The 17,838-nt window shown below is 43.1% G+C and overlaps 1 protein-coding gene across 2 annotated transcripts in view; it reads left to right on the plus strand.

The window, feature by feature from the left end:
- Window positions 1-17,838, plus strand: part of grk4 (G protein-coupled receptor kinase 4) — a 40,306-nt gene that overhangs the window by 15,363 nt on the left and 7,105 nt on the right. For both annotated transcript variants that reach the window (XM_084005202.1, XM_084005201.1), the window contains exons 3-12: window positions 4,385-4,497; window positions 5,506-5,583; window positions 6,551-6,651; window positions 10,394-10,486; window positions 11,089-11,152; window positions 11,496-11,636; window positions 15,168-15,358; window positions 16,400-16,437; window positions 16,849-16,938; window positions 17,147-17,355. In XM_084005202.1, the coding sequence (XP_083861328.1) occupies window positions 4,385-4,497; window positions 5,506-5,583; window positions 6,551-6,651; window positions 10,394-10,486; window positions 11,089-11,152; window positions 11,496-11,636; window positions 15,168-15,358; window positions 16,400-16,437; window positions 16,849-16,938; window positions 17,147-17,355 (1,118 nt within the window). The remainder of the gene's footprint in view (window positions 1-4,384; window positions 4,498-5,505; window positions 5,584-6,550; window positions 6,652-10,393; window positions 10,487-11,088; window positions 11,153-11,495; window positions 11,637-15,167; window positions 15,359-16,399; window positions 16,438-16,848; window positions 16,939-17,146; window positions 17,356-17,838) is intronic.

Genomic DNA, 17,838 nt, shown 5'->3' on the forward strand with positions numbered 1-17,838 from the left:
ATGCTGTGCCGTTGGGGTGGGTCTGACTGCGGGAGGAAGTTCAGATTGGACTTCCTTCCTGTTCTACCCGTCTCCACCCGCAGTTACAGGCAGGGGACAGGAAACCGTGTGTGTATAGATCTGTGTTTGTGCGTGTCTGACTCAGGGAATCCGCTCGCACAGCCGTTCCTTAATCTCAAATTCTCCCCGAAAATGATGTGCGTGTGTCACGCTGACTATCTGTCTGCTCACACACCAAAATCAAAACGTCTTCACTTCCTTCCTGTCCTCCACATCCAGGTTTGACTCAAAAAGTAGGAGCAGGTTTCTCTCTCCGTGGCTCAGACAAGTACTTCACTCCTGGGCTACATTTATCTCCTCGTCCCCTCACCCGTCCACCCTGGTCCTCTGATGCCACATCTCTCTCTCTCTCTCTCTCTCTCTCTCTCTCTCTCTCTCTCTCTCTCTCTCTCTCTCTCTCTCTCTCTCTCTCTCTCTCTCTCTCTCTCTCTCTCTCTCTGTGTGTGTTAGTGCGTCACTGCTATCTCTGCCAGAGATTGCAGTGCTACCCTCCCCCACATACTCTCCCTCCCTCCTTTCTGTCTCCATGCCTCCCCCTCCCACTATCTGCATCTCTCTCTCCCTCCCTCTTTCCACCACTTCAGAGGAACACAAGAGTGGCAGAACAGGAGAGTTATGGACGGAGTGAGGGAAAAACAGAAACAAAGAGAGGCTTAACCACGGGAGGAAAGTTCTCTTAAGGACAGGAGCGAGGGAGGAAAAGGAGGGAGGCTGAGTGAAAGAGATGTAGATGGACTTACTCCCCACGGTGATATCTCTTACTCGCCGTCGATTGTGTTCCTCGTCGTTTTGTCCTCGTATCACAAATCATCACTCACAGATCTAATTATCATGAAGTTGAATGTGTCCGTCGTCAGCCGAGACGGATTACAGCAGCACATAAATGTCACCATAAGTGTGAAGAAGCGTTGTGTCTGTCATATCTAACATATTTATTGCCATTAGTATTCAAACTTTGCAGATGATTCGGAAAATGGGCTTATTGTGTGTGTGTGTGTGTGTGTGTGTGTGTGTGTGTGTGTGTGTGTGTGTGTGTGTGTGTGTGTGTGTGTGTGTGTGTGTGTGTGTGTGTGTGTGTGTGTGTGTGTGTGTGTGTGTGTGTGTGTGTGTGTGTGTGTGCACGCGCACGCACATGTGCACGCAGCAGCTGTTGAGGGTTATGTACGTCACTATTACATAGATAGCTATTGCGTAATTTCCCTATCACAGCGAGCCTACTTTAACACACAGGCGTGTAGGCATGTGCGCGTACTGGCAGCCACTCCACTTGGTGTGCAGAGACACTCACGCATGCCTGTACACATTGTGTTCACGGCAGATAGAAGGATACAGTAAAGCCACTGATAGCAGTGTCTTTGTTGTGTCTTGATAATGTCAGGCATTTGACCTTAGCCTTGACAAGTGTTCAGTACTTCTAGGAAGCCTAGATTACATTATGTGCGCTGCAGCCACTTTGTCTGCCCGCCTTAGGCCACTCTCCCTCTCTCTCCTCTCCTCCTTACATCCCCCTTCCCTTTTTTCCTCTCTCCTGGTGTCCATGCAATACTTACACATGTTACTTTTCATCTCTCTGGTGTCAGCCTGTCGTGCACACCCGCAAGCACGTACATGCACATTTGAATGGCCGTCAGTGCCTCACAAAATCACTCAATCTTGACCTAAATTGGAGTTTTAATTAAGTTGTAATTGTAGCTTACTTCACTGGCTCAGACGCTAACTAGTCTGGGCTGGATTTATAACTTAAGCTTTATAACTCTCCCGTCTTCCTTTTCAGTCCTTTTTATTTTCCTGTCATTTTTTTCCCTCCGACACCTTGCTGTCAAGTTTGTTGTTGTGCATTTTCTCTCTCTCTCTCTCTCTCTCTCTCTCTCTCTCTCTCTCTCTCTCTCTCTTGTCGACAAGCTAAACATTTAATGTAATTCTTTCTTTCTTTCTTTTTTTTACAGTAGGTTGGCATGAGTAGCTGCTGTATTAGATGTTGCTCTGACTGGAATGTGCTATGTTTTTAGAGCCTTGTTTACCATTCAATTATGAAAACATAGATAATAAAATCATTCTGGTGTCCCTGGGTGTAGATTCCCAGTTCTCTGTGTACCGTTAAAATGTAAACAAATTATGACAGAAAATAACACGGTGTATACAGAACTGCTGAAACTACTCCCCTCTATTTTGACAGAAGAGGCTTTACACTATCAGAATGTCCCATCAACAAGATTTATATCATCTATCCATCCATATTCACGTGTTTGTGGCATGTTGAAATCCTGTGGTTTAATAGGTTAAAAATCTAAATTATTTTAAAGTATTCTGAAAAATACAATGTAGGCATGCATTGCTAATTTTAGTGACAGTACTACATAATTACATGCATTCAAACTGAGGTAGGGTTTCCGTGCCTAAATTATACCAACGTGTATAATAAAATTAATAATAATCATGAAACCATCACTGTTTTTCATTTGGATTAGGTTGTTTGCCATTCAGTTGACACATGGATCATTTAGGCGTAACATACGTTTCTCTTTGGCTTACTTACAAACATGGAAACCCTTTCCAGAACATTGCGCAACAGGTTTCTGTCACTTCTTTATTATGCAAATTGGAGTGTTTCACCTCAGATGACCAGTGGTGCTGTGATTCAGCAGGAAATATTTGCAATTGGAATGAAACCACCCTGAAATCCTGATCTGGAGCAAGATACTGAAACCTTTTTAGAAGGCTCATTATAAACTAGAGCCTTGGTGTAATGATATACAGTTAGGTATGACCAAAATCCCTGTGAGAAAATATGACAAAAATAATCGGTAATCTTTAGCTGTTCAGCCGAAGAGCAGATCCTACAGATTCAAACCTAGAGCGCATTCAAAGTTAATTTTCTTCTTAAACAAAGTGGAAAAGTTGAATTTGTTGAATTTGGTTTCTTTATCCAGTGATTGTCAAGATACAGGCTTTTGAAAGTTAGTCAACATATTTTTTATAAAGAGAGATCCACATTTCCAGGTATTGATGACATCGTTCTCACCTGGCAACAAAGTTCAAACAAACTGCTCCAAACATTTTCGCTGAACAGACGCCCCTAAAATATCAGTCATACGTGTGAGGGGCTTTCCCAGCTGCAGCTCACGGCTGATAGGGAAACACCAAAGCAGTCCTCCAAAAATGATGGAATAAAGTTATGAAAGGCAAATGCCTGAAAGCGAGTGCAACGCAATACGGTTAGAGATCTCTCGGTGAGATTCTCCGAAGGAGCGTTTGATCTTCAGATGTAAAACGCGGCAGCCATACGGTGGAAGGGGAAGCAATAAAAAATATCACATTTCCACTCCACTGTTTGCCCTCCAAAGTGATAACTTGGGTTTTTGTTGTCTCCTAAGTGGTGAGTTTGGATGAGAAGCACTGAGCTGCAGAGCAGAGGGGGCTGCTGTATTATAAACAGTGCCGCTAGACTGGCCGTTGGGAAGATTTGATTTTCTGTTGGAGGTTGTCCTGTAGCTGTCACCACTCAGAAATGTTCATCCCGTGTAACCCTCCTGCTCTATTCACAAGTGTGCATGTGTGTGTGTGGCCTATTTTTGTTTGTATGTTTATCTTGTGTGTGTTTGTGTGTATGTGTGTCTTTACTGTCAAGCGGTGATGGAAAACGTCCTGGGTCTTCTTCCTCATTTGGTGCCAGAGGAAATATGACTCAAATGGACGCTATTAGTCCTAATAGGCTGAGGCCAGCTGCACAGGAGACGCACACACACATTGTAAACACAAATACAGAAAACACAGACACACAGTGTGTTTTTCTTTTGAGCATGTTGCAGCATAAGCGGACATGCTGATTTAAGAGACAACTTATAGTAGAGACATAGTATGTCTATCTGCATTTGAGAGTGTGTTCGTCAATGGGATTAGCCTGTTTTAACCTTAAAGTGACCAGATGTGCATGAGACAATAGCTCCTTTCAATGGTTATGAAATATACCTTTAAAGTTTTCATATTGTAATAGCATTAACATGTTTATAAAGTTGCTAATTTTACCATAAATAAGTAACTGTGGTTGTTTTTCTCACTTTCTGGGACTTCCACTGTCCTGGGTAGTAAAAGTTTAGTAGCTGGTATGTTTTGCATTCATTTGGTTAGCTTTCAACATCTCCAGCTCCAATCCAGGAGTTAGCTTCTGGCCATTGGAAAACTTGTAGGATATGTTGTTGTATTTCCTACTCATCGTGTGACTGCTTGTGGGATCCCGACCCCCCCCAGGTTTGGAGCCACTGTTCTAGTGTGTTTTTCTAGAGTAATGATGTTTGTCTGTCTCCCTCTCCTCTCCACCACTCAGACAGGGACTACACCAGTCTCTGTGAGAAGCAGCCCATTGGACGGCTGTTATTCCGTCAGTACTGTGACACCAGGCCGGAGCTGAAGCGCTGCATTGAGTTTATGGATGCTGTGGTAAGACTTTGAGTGAACCTTTTCCCATTACTCTGCTCATTCCCCAATGTTCTTAGAGCTATCCTTCTTTTAAACATCCTCTTTTACTTTTCTGTTACACTTTCTCATGTTTTTTTTGTCTTTCTGTGATGTCTCCCGTAAGAACGGCCTGAATCGGGGGCTGCTGAGCAACGAACAGCAGAGTAAAGTCAGAGCTCGGCCCTTTTCCTGCTCTTGGCAGTAGCAGGGGGTTGGTGGGTGGGGATGGGCGTAGGGGGTGATTAGCGACTTAGACAGGCTGTCAGAGAGCAGACCCCTCCCCTTCCTTCATGCACTCCTCTATGAGGTCAAGCCCACGTCAGAGGCAGGTCCCCTGGGTGAGCAGGCAAACACAGGCCCAAGCTTGTGTCTAGGCCATTGGAGGTATGCGAGAGAGGAAAACGGGAGAATCATGCTCATTTAATAAGAACTTTCATTAGTCTTATTTAAGGTAGGTTTGACAGGCACTGACAGACACATACTCACAGAAAATACAAGAAATAAAACGAGCAAGTTTGTTATTAGTTGACGTGCCGTGAGTCCCGCTGAGGGCGTTTTGCCTTGGCTGGGACGCACAGTCGCATTGCTCAATCCCATTCCTCTCCGCCGAGCTTGTTTTCAAACAAAACACATGGCCTTAAGGCAGTCGAACTCCAGACCATCACCCTTGTAGGTGACCGATGTAACGTGCGAAACGTGAAGATGGACATGGTTTCCAGTGAACTGCTTTGACTGAGATGAGGTGTTTTGTCGCCGCTACCATCTCTCCGTTTCTATGTAGTCGTTTTCTATTTTAATTTCTTCCTCTGGTTCCTCATTAACCCCTCTACCTTTATCTGTCGCTCTCTTCCTGTCTGTCTCAACCTTCCTCTCTGCCTTCTGGTGCCCATCTCTCCGTCTGACCTTATTTGGAGAGATATTAAAGATGCCTGAATGAGTATGGCTTCCTGTCGTCTTGTGGCGTCTCACACATCTGTTCTTCTCTGACAGGCCATGTACCAGCTAGCTCCTGACGAGAAGAGGAGGGACTGTGGACTGAATGTTTTAGACACATACTTCAATAATGGGGTATGCCGCACGCACACTTCTTAACAACAGACATTTCTTATTGGTAAATGGTCTCATATTCATAGGGTGCCTTTCTAGTCTACCGACCGCCACATGACAATATTCATTCAAACACTGATGACAGAGGATGCCAAACAAGGTGCCACCTTCTCACCAGGATCTTTACACTCATGCAGCCATTGTGGCACAGACTTCACATGCAATGTTCACTTAAAAACAATGTTTGTTTTTGATCTCCACATGATTTATTGCTTTCTTTAATAATGTCATCATGACATCTTTATGTATTAATGTATTAATGGTAAATATTTACCAACGATATGTCTTGTGTGATATGCGGTGGACTGTATCAACTCTGGACAGTAGCCAAGGTGTATGAAGCCAAAGATGTGTAATAACCCCTTGGCAGTGCTGTGCTACTGGCACATGTGTATCACTGGCACCTCTATCTGCAGCAGTATTAGGTCCCTTTTACACCTCTATTTTGTTTCTCTTGGTTGGGTTACTAGAATTATTGGCTGAGACTCTAACTGGACTTCGTTTTTCATTCAAAAAAATGTTACACAGAGCTCGAAAAACCGGACTATCCTGTAGTTGAAAGAAACAAGTCAGGTCATATTTGTAAAATGTAGCTTCTGAATGTATACATGTGTATATGTGACCTTTATTTTCAAGCTTGATGCACTTTGGTAGAGTTTACAGCATTCCCACCACCCAATATGAACTGGAACAAACTCAGAAACAAACCAAAGTTTGTTTTTAAACCTGACCAGACAGGCGAGGTGAGACCGTGGCCTTGTTGTCATGCCTTACTAGCCATACTGTACTGTTTTCTTAGCCTCGACTTGTCTGCACCTAATCTCATCTGAAATCACAGCATCATCTCACTTTGTTTCTGTCCCTCTCTGCCTGTCTGCCTGCCTTACCCCCGCCACCTCTCTCTCTCTCTCTGTCTGTCCCTCTCAAGTCGGCAGCCCATCTGCCAGACGTACCCCAGGATGTAGTCGCTGGGTGTCGGGAGAGGCTAGAGCAGAGTCCATGTAAGGAGCTCTTCAATGACTGCACCAAGTAAGTCTCTATCCAGCACATAGATGTTGTGTTTTTCATCGAGTCTGTGGCACCAATAGAGTTCTGTTCCTTCAGAAAGCCTGGTGTGTGTGTTTGTAGACCGAGTGGACTAGTGCACCCTGTCACTAGTGATGATGAGGCAGCTGGCACCTGGAGTGCCGTATTACACACACACACACACACACACACACACACACACACACACACACACACACACACACAGACTTGCAAACACACGCACAGTGAAGGCGAATGAAAAAGAGCAGTGGGCAGAGAGAGCATCCGGATGGCTGGCATGAAAACAACAGCCACCTCAGTGTTCCACGTACACACACATAAACACACACACAAACACAGATTTACACACACACACACACACACACACACACACACACACACACACACACTTGCAGGTGTTTCTGCTTCCTGCTCTGAGAGCCAGGAGAAACAAACAGACCGGGGATTATTAGCCAGAATTTACTTCTATTGCACAGACTAACACCCATTCACACACCTCAGTGTAACTTTGCTCAATAATTTAACTCTGTCACAGTAAGTTTCTGTTGACTAGTTATGTGCATCTGCGTATTATATTATATTATATTATCTGATGTGTTTGTATTGATTAATTACTTCATGAGCACCTATTGGTGATGTCTGAACTATACTGTGTGGTGATAGGCTGGCTGACGATCTGGTTGGTTGCCATTGGTGGTTGTTGTTGTTGCTTTTCACAGTAAAATTAAAGTACATTTTGCGAGAATCATACTGCTGGTGATGTCCTCTGTGATACTCCCAGAATTGTGCTGGATTGTGTAAGATTTGGCGTTTTTCTTTTTTGATTAATCAATCCCACCCCCCAGTTATCTAGACCAATAGTTTATGAAATGCAGTCAAGTGGGTGTGGTCTGTTAATCCTGTCTTTAGCTTATTCATTTACATTCATAATTTCTGTGTGCTGCTAAGGTTTGCTTCAGAGTTTGAAGTCTGACAAAACGAGCAGCATAGAAAGTGAATGCTCTGGTAGAGAGTTTGAGCTGGGCAAGGCGGTGGCTTGTGTGTGTGGTACTGGAGCTGCAAACATTAGTGTTTGAGGATGACCACAACACACCCGTCTTCACTCTTTGGCATCTCAGGTCATGACCCCGTGTCCTCCCATCTACATGCATAACTGTTTTAACACCTCTGGGTAGTCAAAGAGGGGCTGAGTAGGGTAGAGAAACGGTGTGACAGAGAGAGGTCACAGAATTCTAACCGTCGAGATCCACGCCATTCAAATTGTCTGGATTGAAAACTGAGTTAGTTAGGAAAGCACAGCAAAAGGGGCGTCACGTTAGAAAGACCCACAGAGAGTAATGAAAGGAGAGCAAAAAAAAAAAAAAAGGAGAAATTGGGGAAAGTGAGAAGAAATGGAAAGAAAGCGTTAAGGAGAGCGGGGCAAAATGGCAGTGTTCAAACATAGAACAACACAGGCACATGTTTGTGTTACTGAGAGCCCGCAGTTCAGACGTTTTTGAATGGGATTCCTGTTCACATTCGGCCATCAGTCCTTCCACTATCATTATTATTTGTACTCCGTTGTGGAATTTTATTTATCTTCACTTATTCCGACATGTAATTCTGACCCGGGGCTGATTCACTTTTTTTTTTCTCAGAGGGGAAAGCCTGTAGGAAAGCATGGTGCTGCATGTGGAAATGGGATTTTTTGGCAGAGCCACACACCCACTTGAAGAAGTGTATTAGCTCACTCATGGATGTTCTGCTGCAGTGGAATATAATGTTATGTCACACCGAGAGTAGAGCGTGGCCCTTTGCTACATGTGTATCCTAGGTTTGTTTCGTGTGTATTGCCTGCGCTCATTTTTCTCCCCTTTTTCTTTTCCTTTCGCGCTCTCGTGAAATAACAAAAGCCTTATTGTAGCGATGTTTATTTCTACTCCCAGTGGTGTCCGTCTGAGGCTGGACTCCAAGCCAAGCACTCCTAGGCTGCTGCCTCTCCTGATCCCCTTTCCTTAAATGTCCGAGACCGGATTTGTCAGTTGATAGGGTATGTTGTCCTCAAGAGTGTATTGAAAATATGCAATTTAATCCGTTGAGGTTTCATGGCAGACCAGCACTTTGCAGGGTATTTTAATGAGTTTTACACTTGTGAGCCCAGCAGAGGAGGGATTGATAAAATAATTTAAACACTGTACATCTCCCATAAAGAATCAACATCTAGTCTGGATGGATGGAATCTCATGTACAAAGCAACCGGGGCCCATGATGACATAATTCAGTTTTATTTTACACAGCAGAGGGTGCTCCCCTTGTGGAAACTCTCTACTCTCAAGCCCTTTCGCCAAGAACAGCCACCCCAGTGCTGTTGGTAACCGCAGGCAGCTTTTCCTCGTGCTCCTCTGTGATGAAGTAATTTGAAAAATATGGTCGAGGAAAATCTCCCTGCCAAATATGAGCATCTCTTCCACATCTGGGTGGCAGAGAACGGATATCTGCTCCTGTAACTTTGGTTTTCAGTCATGTGTTGTAGGTGGGCGGGAGAGATTTTTAGCACACTGCTCAGCATAAATTATATTTTCTCTATATTGCCCAGCTGTACTCATGGTATATTGATGCAACAATTATGCTTTACTTTAAAAACATAAACGGTACATGACTTTTGCCTTGATTAAAGTAAAGGCATCAAAGTTTTGTTGAATAAATTCAGTCTTACCTTGAGATCTGGGATGAAAACCTGCTGACTCATATGTGTTCACCAAAGAGAGCGAGAGAGAGGCAAACAAACCTAAAATAATGGGATTCACCGTCGCGGTGCAGTAATCTTAAATACGGTATCTAACTGCGACAGCAAGGACAGTGGATTTGGTCGGCGCCATAGTAACCACAACATTCTGGCTGACCTGTGTCATCGCTTGCCATGACCGTTGAAGTAAAGTGGTACAACCGTGTCAAAGAGGACATGATGTTTAAGTTAAACAACATCTGTAGTCAAAGCAGTGAAAAAAGGACACAAATATGGGAGGCTGGCAGGGTCATGTCAAAAAGTCATGTTCTTACAACTCTCAGTGGAGTGACTGTTGACGTATGGTCAGGAGACGATGAGGCCGTGACCTTCCATGACCCCTTCTTTCCTTCGACATATGGCAGAGCTCCTGCAATTTTTAATTTCTTTGTGTGTGGGGGATTATTACGTCTGAATATATGACATAATACAATAGATTCTAGACTCACAACTGCATTGACATATGAGGAAACGTGAGATTAGACGTTCGGAATCCCTGAAATTCACCGTTTCCTGGTTGAGTTGAGAGGAATGTCTCTGTTCAAAGGCATTCTCAATATTTCATGGTGCTGCCCTAGCACGGAGCTTTTTTCAGTATTTCCACTAAGAACTGTTTTTAAACTGCAACACAGCCGGTGATGCCTGAACACACACACACACACACACACACACACACACACACACACACACACACACACACACACACACACACACACACACACACACACACACACACACACACACAGATATGCACCAACATGATGATTCAGTTGCTGGTCAGATAAAGAGGATGTGTGCGTTCGTAGACATTCTAAAGGTGTTTGTTCGTCCGCGTGGAAGATTCGGCAAGAAATATTACATGCGCGTTATTTTCCATATTTCTTTTCTGGTGACATGTACATCATTAAATCTGTATTATCTAGCTAATAAATGACCACCAACCCTCTTTTCTTCCCACAGAATAGTTCGTGATTATCTGAGTGGAGCTCCATTTTCCTCCTACCATGAGTCCATGTACTTCTCTCGCTTCCTGCAGTGGAAATGGTTGGAGAGGTGGGTAGTCACTGCAGATTACACACTCGGTGAAGCAGACATCAAAACCGTTCCTTTATCCTGCATAAATATTACACATGTAATCTTATACACGTTCAATATTCTCTGTTGAGTCTTGCATCATTCATTCCCCTTCTGTGTTTGCTAAGGGTAAAAAACTGTGTCCCTTAAACTTCCAGCAGATATTAAAACTTTTTTCATGAACTCTAGAGAAAAACAACCTACAGATAATACAATTAATTATTAGTGAATATAATATAAAAATGATTACCTAGTGTGTGTTCATAAATGGCAGAAGAAATCCTCACAGCAAAGGTAAAGAGAGAGAGAGTAGTCGCAGGAAAGATATTTGCATGAAAATGCAAAGGTGGTGCTGCCAATCAGTGTTTTGGTGTGAGGGGTAAATAATTGATGATGCTTTGCATAATGGCTGGGCAACTGTAGCAGAGTGGAAACGGCAGTCATCAGGGTGGATTAATAATATATTAGAACATTACTCTGTCTGCGACATCACATGGTCTGATCAGTTAGTTTCTGTCTCTGTTTGACGCTCTCTTTATCATTTCTCTCTTTTTTTTTTTTACTTCTTCCCATCCCTGCAGGCAACCAGTAACCAAAAATACCTTCAGACATTACAGAGTACTAGGAAAAGGTGGATTTGGCGAGGTGAGTGTCACTGTAATAAAGGAGTGAAGTTGACCTATCTTGGTTCACTGTGGTCTTTAAAGTTTTTTTGATGGATACTGAGTAACTTTATGTTCCCTTACATAGCAAGTTTGGGAACGAGATGTTAATGATTTAAGTTGCTATGAGTAACCTTTAACATTTAGTTAATGCTGCGCTGTTTATGTCTCCACTCCTTTGATGTTGGGTGGGAAAATCCATGGTGTGACATAGCAACTTCCATTAGTTATGCTTTGTGTGTGTGCGTGTGTGTGTGTGTGTGTGTGTGTGTGCGTTTCATGTGCATGCGCGTGTGATGATGTTTTTCTCGCTGCTTGTTTTCCAGGTTTGTGCCTGCCAAGTACGTGCCACCGGTAAGATGTACGCCTGTAAAAAGCTGGAAAAGAAACGAGTGAAGAAAAGAAAAGGTGAAGCAATGGCACTAAACGAAAAACGCATTTTAGAAAAAGTTAACAGTAGTTTTGTAGTAAGTACTACCTTTTCTTATTCAACCTTTCAACAGAATTGTACCTTTTTGTCTGTTTGTGTGCGTGTTGTATGTGGAAGCACTGTTAAGGCTCCAGGATCCTGCAAATGAAATCGAATGGCATGTTTGCAAAGGCTGTCGATCAGCTGCGACTCGAGTTCTGTTTGTTAAATGTGGACGAGCTCGTGGGTCGCAGTGGAAAGAGACGCATTGGAATAAAGGTTAAAAAAAGGAAGTCACATAATATTATTGATCAGTTGCAGGCGACTGTATGCTGCAGGGCAGGAAGCAAGGAAGCTTACCATCTTGTATGCACAGCAGCAAAATAAACCAAATGCAAATTTATTTTGGTCATAAACTTGCTATTTTGCCTGTGCAAACATGCCAGATTTGATTTCATTTGGAGCATACTGTCATCCTTTTAATCATCTGTGAATGTATTCTACAATTTGATTGAAATCTGAATTTTTTATGTGCTCTTGATGCAGAGGTGTTACAGATTATTGAACGTGTATATTTGTGTACTTTTTTGGCAGGTTTTCATCGTAGATTGTGAGGAAAAATTACATACATGCCACTACACCCACACAAATATATTTTAACTTTTAAGGATAACACCTTTATCACCCTATTTGCAGTGACCCTCAAAGCTGAGGCACAGTTCTTCTAGATTCCTGTAGGCGTCCGAAAGTACTTTGAGATCATCAATTGTTGTTTTTATAACAAACAACAAGATAATTCTGAGAAAGCACTAGTCTGTAGATGAAAGTTCCAAAGAGCTTCATCAAAGCATTGCAGGGCATCATTAGGAGGGCCTCACCATCTTTATAAAGGCCATGAGGTCTTTGTGTTGTCTCCAACTGCATTGGACGTTGTGGAATTTGCACTACAGGGTCGTTATAGAACAATAGCATGTAGAATAATGTATGCCAGTGTCCTGCTCAGAGCATGAGTGCTGGCCAAAAGAAAATAAATAAGTGAATCATCATCACCCTGCCACTGTACCACCGTGCCTCAAGCTCTTAATGGTGACGTAGCTCTTGGCTGATTTTCCTATGGAGGATTTTTATAAATTGCGCCATGGTCATGAGTAAGTGGTGGTTCTTGGCTGGTACTGTAATGCCAAGCCTGAATGCTTTTTAGGGAGTCACCTAGCTTTTCATTTCTTCCATGCTGTACCGAAGTACTGAAGGGCAGAAATGTACAGTTGACAGCCCATGTAAGACGATACATTATATGAAAAGTTCAAGACCTTTATTGAGTTATTTTCATTTCATTTCTACGGTGGCAGGACTTGAAATACACCTAAAATAAGGATATTGTATAATAATATTGACATCATTAGCTGATATTTTCTTAAAGGAAATACAAGCAGGAACAGTGTCAGTTCACAAATGTTTAAATATGAAGGGCTCCTTCCCCCTCTCACTGTGTGCATGTGCTGACGTGTTCATGGTGTGTCTGTCTCTTTATTCTGTTATCAACCCTCTTTGTGTATGAAAATGGAAATCCCTGAATTGCTTGACATCAGGAATCAAACACAGCTGGAAAACTAGTAATGTCTAGTTACTTTCCATTCCTTCCAACAGTACACACAAAAACGTCTCAGGTGCTCCGGCAGGAAAGGCAAACTTAGCTTTGGCTCAACGTTGTGTTTCTCTCTCTAAAAAAAAAAAAAAAAAAAGATTGTTCCAAACACAAGAAAATGAAGTCCTCGTTTAACATTCTTGGAACATGGTGGTAAGGGCCAGAGGGATAAGCATGTTAATTCTGGGCTTTGTTCACATGCTGTAGAGCAGATCCGTAGTACAGCAAGCTTCTAAGGGAGCAGATCCCCCAAATCCTCTTCATGTTCTCCATTCGAAGCTAATGGCTGTGTTTGAGTTGTACTATGTTTTGGATTAGTCGGTTTCTGATGCAGTGTGAACTGTGTTGCACGTCCTCGTTTTGAGTGAGTCATAGCAGAAGCATGTGTATTGGCATGCATGCATGTGTGTGCGCACACACACGCACACACACACACACACACAAACAGGCTGGAGTGGGCTTGTTACAGAACCTTAGACTTGCAGCTCTTGTCACCTGGGATTGTGCGCGTGCACATGTGTGTGTGTGTGTGTGTGTGTGTGTGTGTATGTGTTGGTTTGTTCGTTCGTTCTCTGTGCTGCAGGCAGAACTGATGACTCTTCATGTGCCTCTCTACCTACGAGAGCAGCTCTGTTGCCTAGCAACACTGACCAAACAGCAGTAGCAAGGAGGAAGAGTCAAGTGCTCTCTCAAACCCCTCATATCTCTCTCTCTCTCTCTCTCTCTCTCTCTCTCCCTCTCTTCTTCACTGTTTTTTGATCAGTGCATCATACTATTAGCAGATGCATACTGCCAGCTTACTGTATTTTTTAACCAATAACCCATAAATGTATTCAGTGTGTGGGTGTGTTTATGTGCATGCGAGGCCCTGTTCTAAAGTCTCCAGCAGGTGAGACCGAGGTAGAGATAGCTCACTCTGATGCTCACACTTCTTTCCTTTACACAATAAATCAGACCTCACATTGTCATCACAAATACATATTTAGGTCGTCTATAGGATAGGACTGGACACTTATCTTTTATATGCATTTTTCGGTTTTAGTTTAAATGCTGAATTACAGTACATTGATGTCATTTTCTGAACTGACCAGACTGTTCTGTTTTATTTGCCTTTACCCAAATCTCCTTGTGTAAATATTTACTCGAAGCAGTAGCCAGTCGTTGTAATATCGAAGTATTTGGTCAACATTTCCGGATGTTTGATTTTCTTCTAGTTTGAGTTCATAGATCACACAAATACTGTTTTTTTTTTTTTTAATAGGGATGCATCCAATATCTGATCTCAGGCAGACACTGACTCAAATAGCTGGAGTGAAGTAGGCATGGGACAATATGAAAATGTTTAGTGTGTGTGTGTGTGTGTGTGTGTGTGTGCGCGTGTGTGCGCGCGTTCATTTGGCCCATGAGAATTTTCCCGTCCCTTCTCGTGGTCCGTGTCTGAGTACATAGTCCGGAGCAGATGGGATTCCTCCTGATGGCAGCAACATCCTGCTTGTACACAGCAGCACATGCACACACATTATACCCCGTGTGTCGTTGACCCACAGGGGAGAGAGGAAGGAGCAGGGGGGGAGAGGGGGAGGCTGGTGGGAAGGAAGGGAGAGAAGAGAGATAGATGGTGGGATTAGAGGCAAAAGCATGCAAGGCGGTAGAGAGAGAAGTGCAGACGATGCTTCTGTTTTTTTTCCTGTATCTGTGATATATCTCTCTTTGTTTCTCTTTGATTACATTCCTGACATTCCATCTTGGATAATTGATGATTATTTGGGGCATTAAACAAACCAAATGAAACAATCATGTTCCTCTAGCCACCCTGTCTCTTACCACTGCTCTTCCCTCTTCCTCCTCCTCCTCCCCCCCTTTCTCTCTCTCCCTTTTCTGACCCATTGACTGGTGCCTCGCCTCCTTCGCTGCCACTTCCCCAAAATTTGCCTCCCTCTCCAGGTTAGTCTAGCATATGCCTATGAGACCAAGGATGCGCTGTGCCTGGTGTTGACCATAATGAATGGCGGTGACTTAAAGTTCCACATCTACAACATGGGCAACTCGGGCTTCGACGAGCAGAGGGCCATCTTCTATGCTGCTGAGATCTGCTGTGGCCTTGAGGACCTGCACCGTGAGAGGATAGTCTACAGGTTAGGTCACATGGGTGCCAGAAAATGGGCTTTTGGGGCAGGTGTAGATGGGCAATCAAGTCAAAAATATATGATTTAAGATAAAATATTTTTAAGTTGAATGTTATGTTTAAAAGGTGAGAAGGTTTTGTCGGTGCAGCAGTAATTTTTCTGGGTTATTTGGGCGTCTCTGCATCAATATATCTCGATTTTGACCATTGCCTTTTTTTAAATCCATCTGTCATGAGTTCGCAAACTAAATCAGTGGAATACCCCTTTAACCCAAGCGCATTTGACAAACTTGATAATTACAAAAGGTCTTAAACAAACCATAAACTAACCGTATGTCTTGACTATTTGTCCCAGCTCTGGTGTTATGAAGAGATATAGTCCATAAGAGTGTTTGCACTCTTGCCAGTTTGGCACGAGTGCAAATGGAAAGTCCTGGATGACGAAGTGTCACCGGATTAATTGTGTACTGATTTCGTTGAGGTGTCATGCACCTGTCACACTCAGTGGCGCCTCGGAGTAATGCTAACATAAACATTGATGTTCTTAGTGAACACATGCACCCACATACACATGGCCCACATAGTCAGATGAACGCTGTTCCTTGATCTCTGCATGCGTTGCACTAAACTCCACAGTCGTGTGGCCGAGCTTGGCATTGGTCATTTGTATAGCACTTTTTGGAAATAAAAAGTTAGATAAGATGTGATTTAGCTTTAAAAAAAGAGGGTTAAAATGAGGTTACGTGAAGAGTTAATTAACAAGGGCTCGGAGAAGGCCTTAATATACAAATGAGATGAGATTTGTCAAAAGATGCTGACTTTAGGAAGATGCGTCTGCAGATAAGCCATCTATTAATCCACATGGAACTCGTGGAAGCACACAGGCAATAAAAGACGATGAAATGTCAACAACGTGACAAGTTAATAGAGGATACAAATATTTATTGAGGATTTTATTGTCATATGCTCAAATAAAAGTCTATTTTTATAAAGAACTAAATCGCTGATGACTCGCTGACGTGCTTCTTTGCTGTGTTTTTTTTTTCTACAGAGATTTGAAACCTGAAAACATCTTACTGGATGATCGTGGTATGTTCCTCCTTTTTATGTAACCCATACCTCACAAACTACAAGGCAAAACTAACTAGTCCACATTACAATGTGCAAGCACGGCGGTGGAATGTCTCTCCATCATCTTTGCAGTTCTTCACATCACGCTCACTCCTCTTCCTCTGAGTCATACTTTCATATCATCTATTCTCTGTAACAAGCAATGAAAAACGTGGTTTCATCTTGAAATAGAGGGACCTCCTTCGTGTCTCTCTTAAGCCTGTATTCTCTTTCTTTCACACTTCGTCACAGATTGTTTTAGTGTGATGTGAGTGGCTCTAACCTTTGCCCTTGTGATATATAGGAATTTAAATGTGTTCCTCTGTGGTGTGCGTGTTATTAAAATATGTACATTCAACATGATCTCAGTCTTTCTCACTTCTTTTTCAGGACACATCCGAATTTCAGACCTGGGCCTTGCTGTTCAAATCCCTGAAGGAGAGACGATACGAGGGAGAGTGGGTACTGTTGGATACATGGGTAAGAATTTGGGTAGATCCCCTTCTACCTCTTCATGTCTTCAACGCTTCTTAACTAAAGCGGCTGCAACCATCTCTGTACGGATCTCAGCTTCCTCATGAACGTCATCAACCGTCTCGGTTCCACTTGACATTTCAGATTGTAAACCCCTGTCATTTCCCTTAAATTGACTCTCTTCTCTCCCCTGCCTCCTCTTCCCCTCTCTCAGCTCCCGAGGTGATCCAGAACGAGAGCTACACCTTCAGCCCGGACTGGTGGGGGCTGGGTTGCCTGATCTTTGAGATGATACAGGGCCAGTCGCCCTTCCGCAAGCGCAAGGAGCGTGTCAAGCGCGAGGAGGTAGACCGACGAGTGCGCGAGGACCAGGAGGAGTACTCTGATAAGTTTGTAGAGGAGGCAAAGGACATCTGCAGACAGGTGAGCGTGAGCAGATGATGTTGGCAGATGGCTGTGGGATGAGCGAGAGGGTGGAATAGGAGGGAGGAGAGCACATTAACATGTTCTTTGAGACTAGTGGCAAATGAGGACACGGCGGATGTGGCTTAGGCTCGAGGGGAACTTGGTGATCACTTGTGTTTAGACATGATACTTCAAGCCCATGTCTGGATAAATTACATGAACAGGTTTTTATTACTGCAATAACTGCCTTTACTAAGATAATAGGCAGCCGTGGCCTCAATAGGTGAGCACCTTTTATGTTCTGCCACTCACTTGGTAGACAGACTGACGGATACAAAGCAGAAGTTGCACGTGGGATATTAAAAACAACGCTGTTTGACTGACGGTATTTAATTGCAAAGAACATGGTATCTTCTTTTTAAAAAAAAGTCAAACTATTTGTTCTAATTCTGTTTCAATATTATTGTATATCATGATGATGTTGGCCAAGATCCATTTTTT

The sequence above is a fragment of the Eutrigla gurnardus genome, assembly GCF_963514095.1.
Source record: "Eutrigla gurnardus genome assembly, chromosome: 3".
NCBI lineage: Eukaryota > Metazoa > Chordata > Actinopteri > Perciformes > Triglidae > Eutrigla > Eutrigla gurnardus.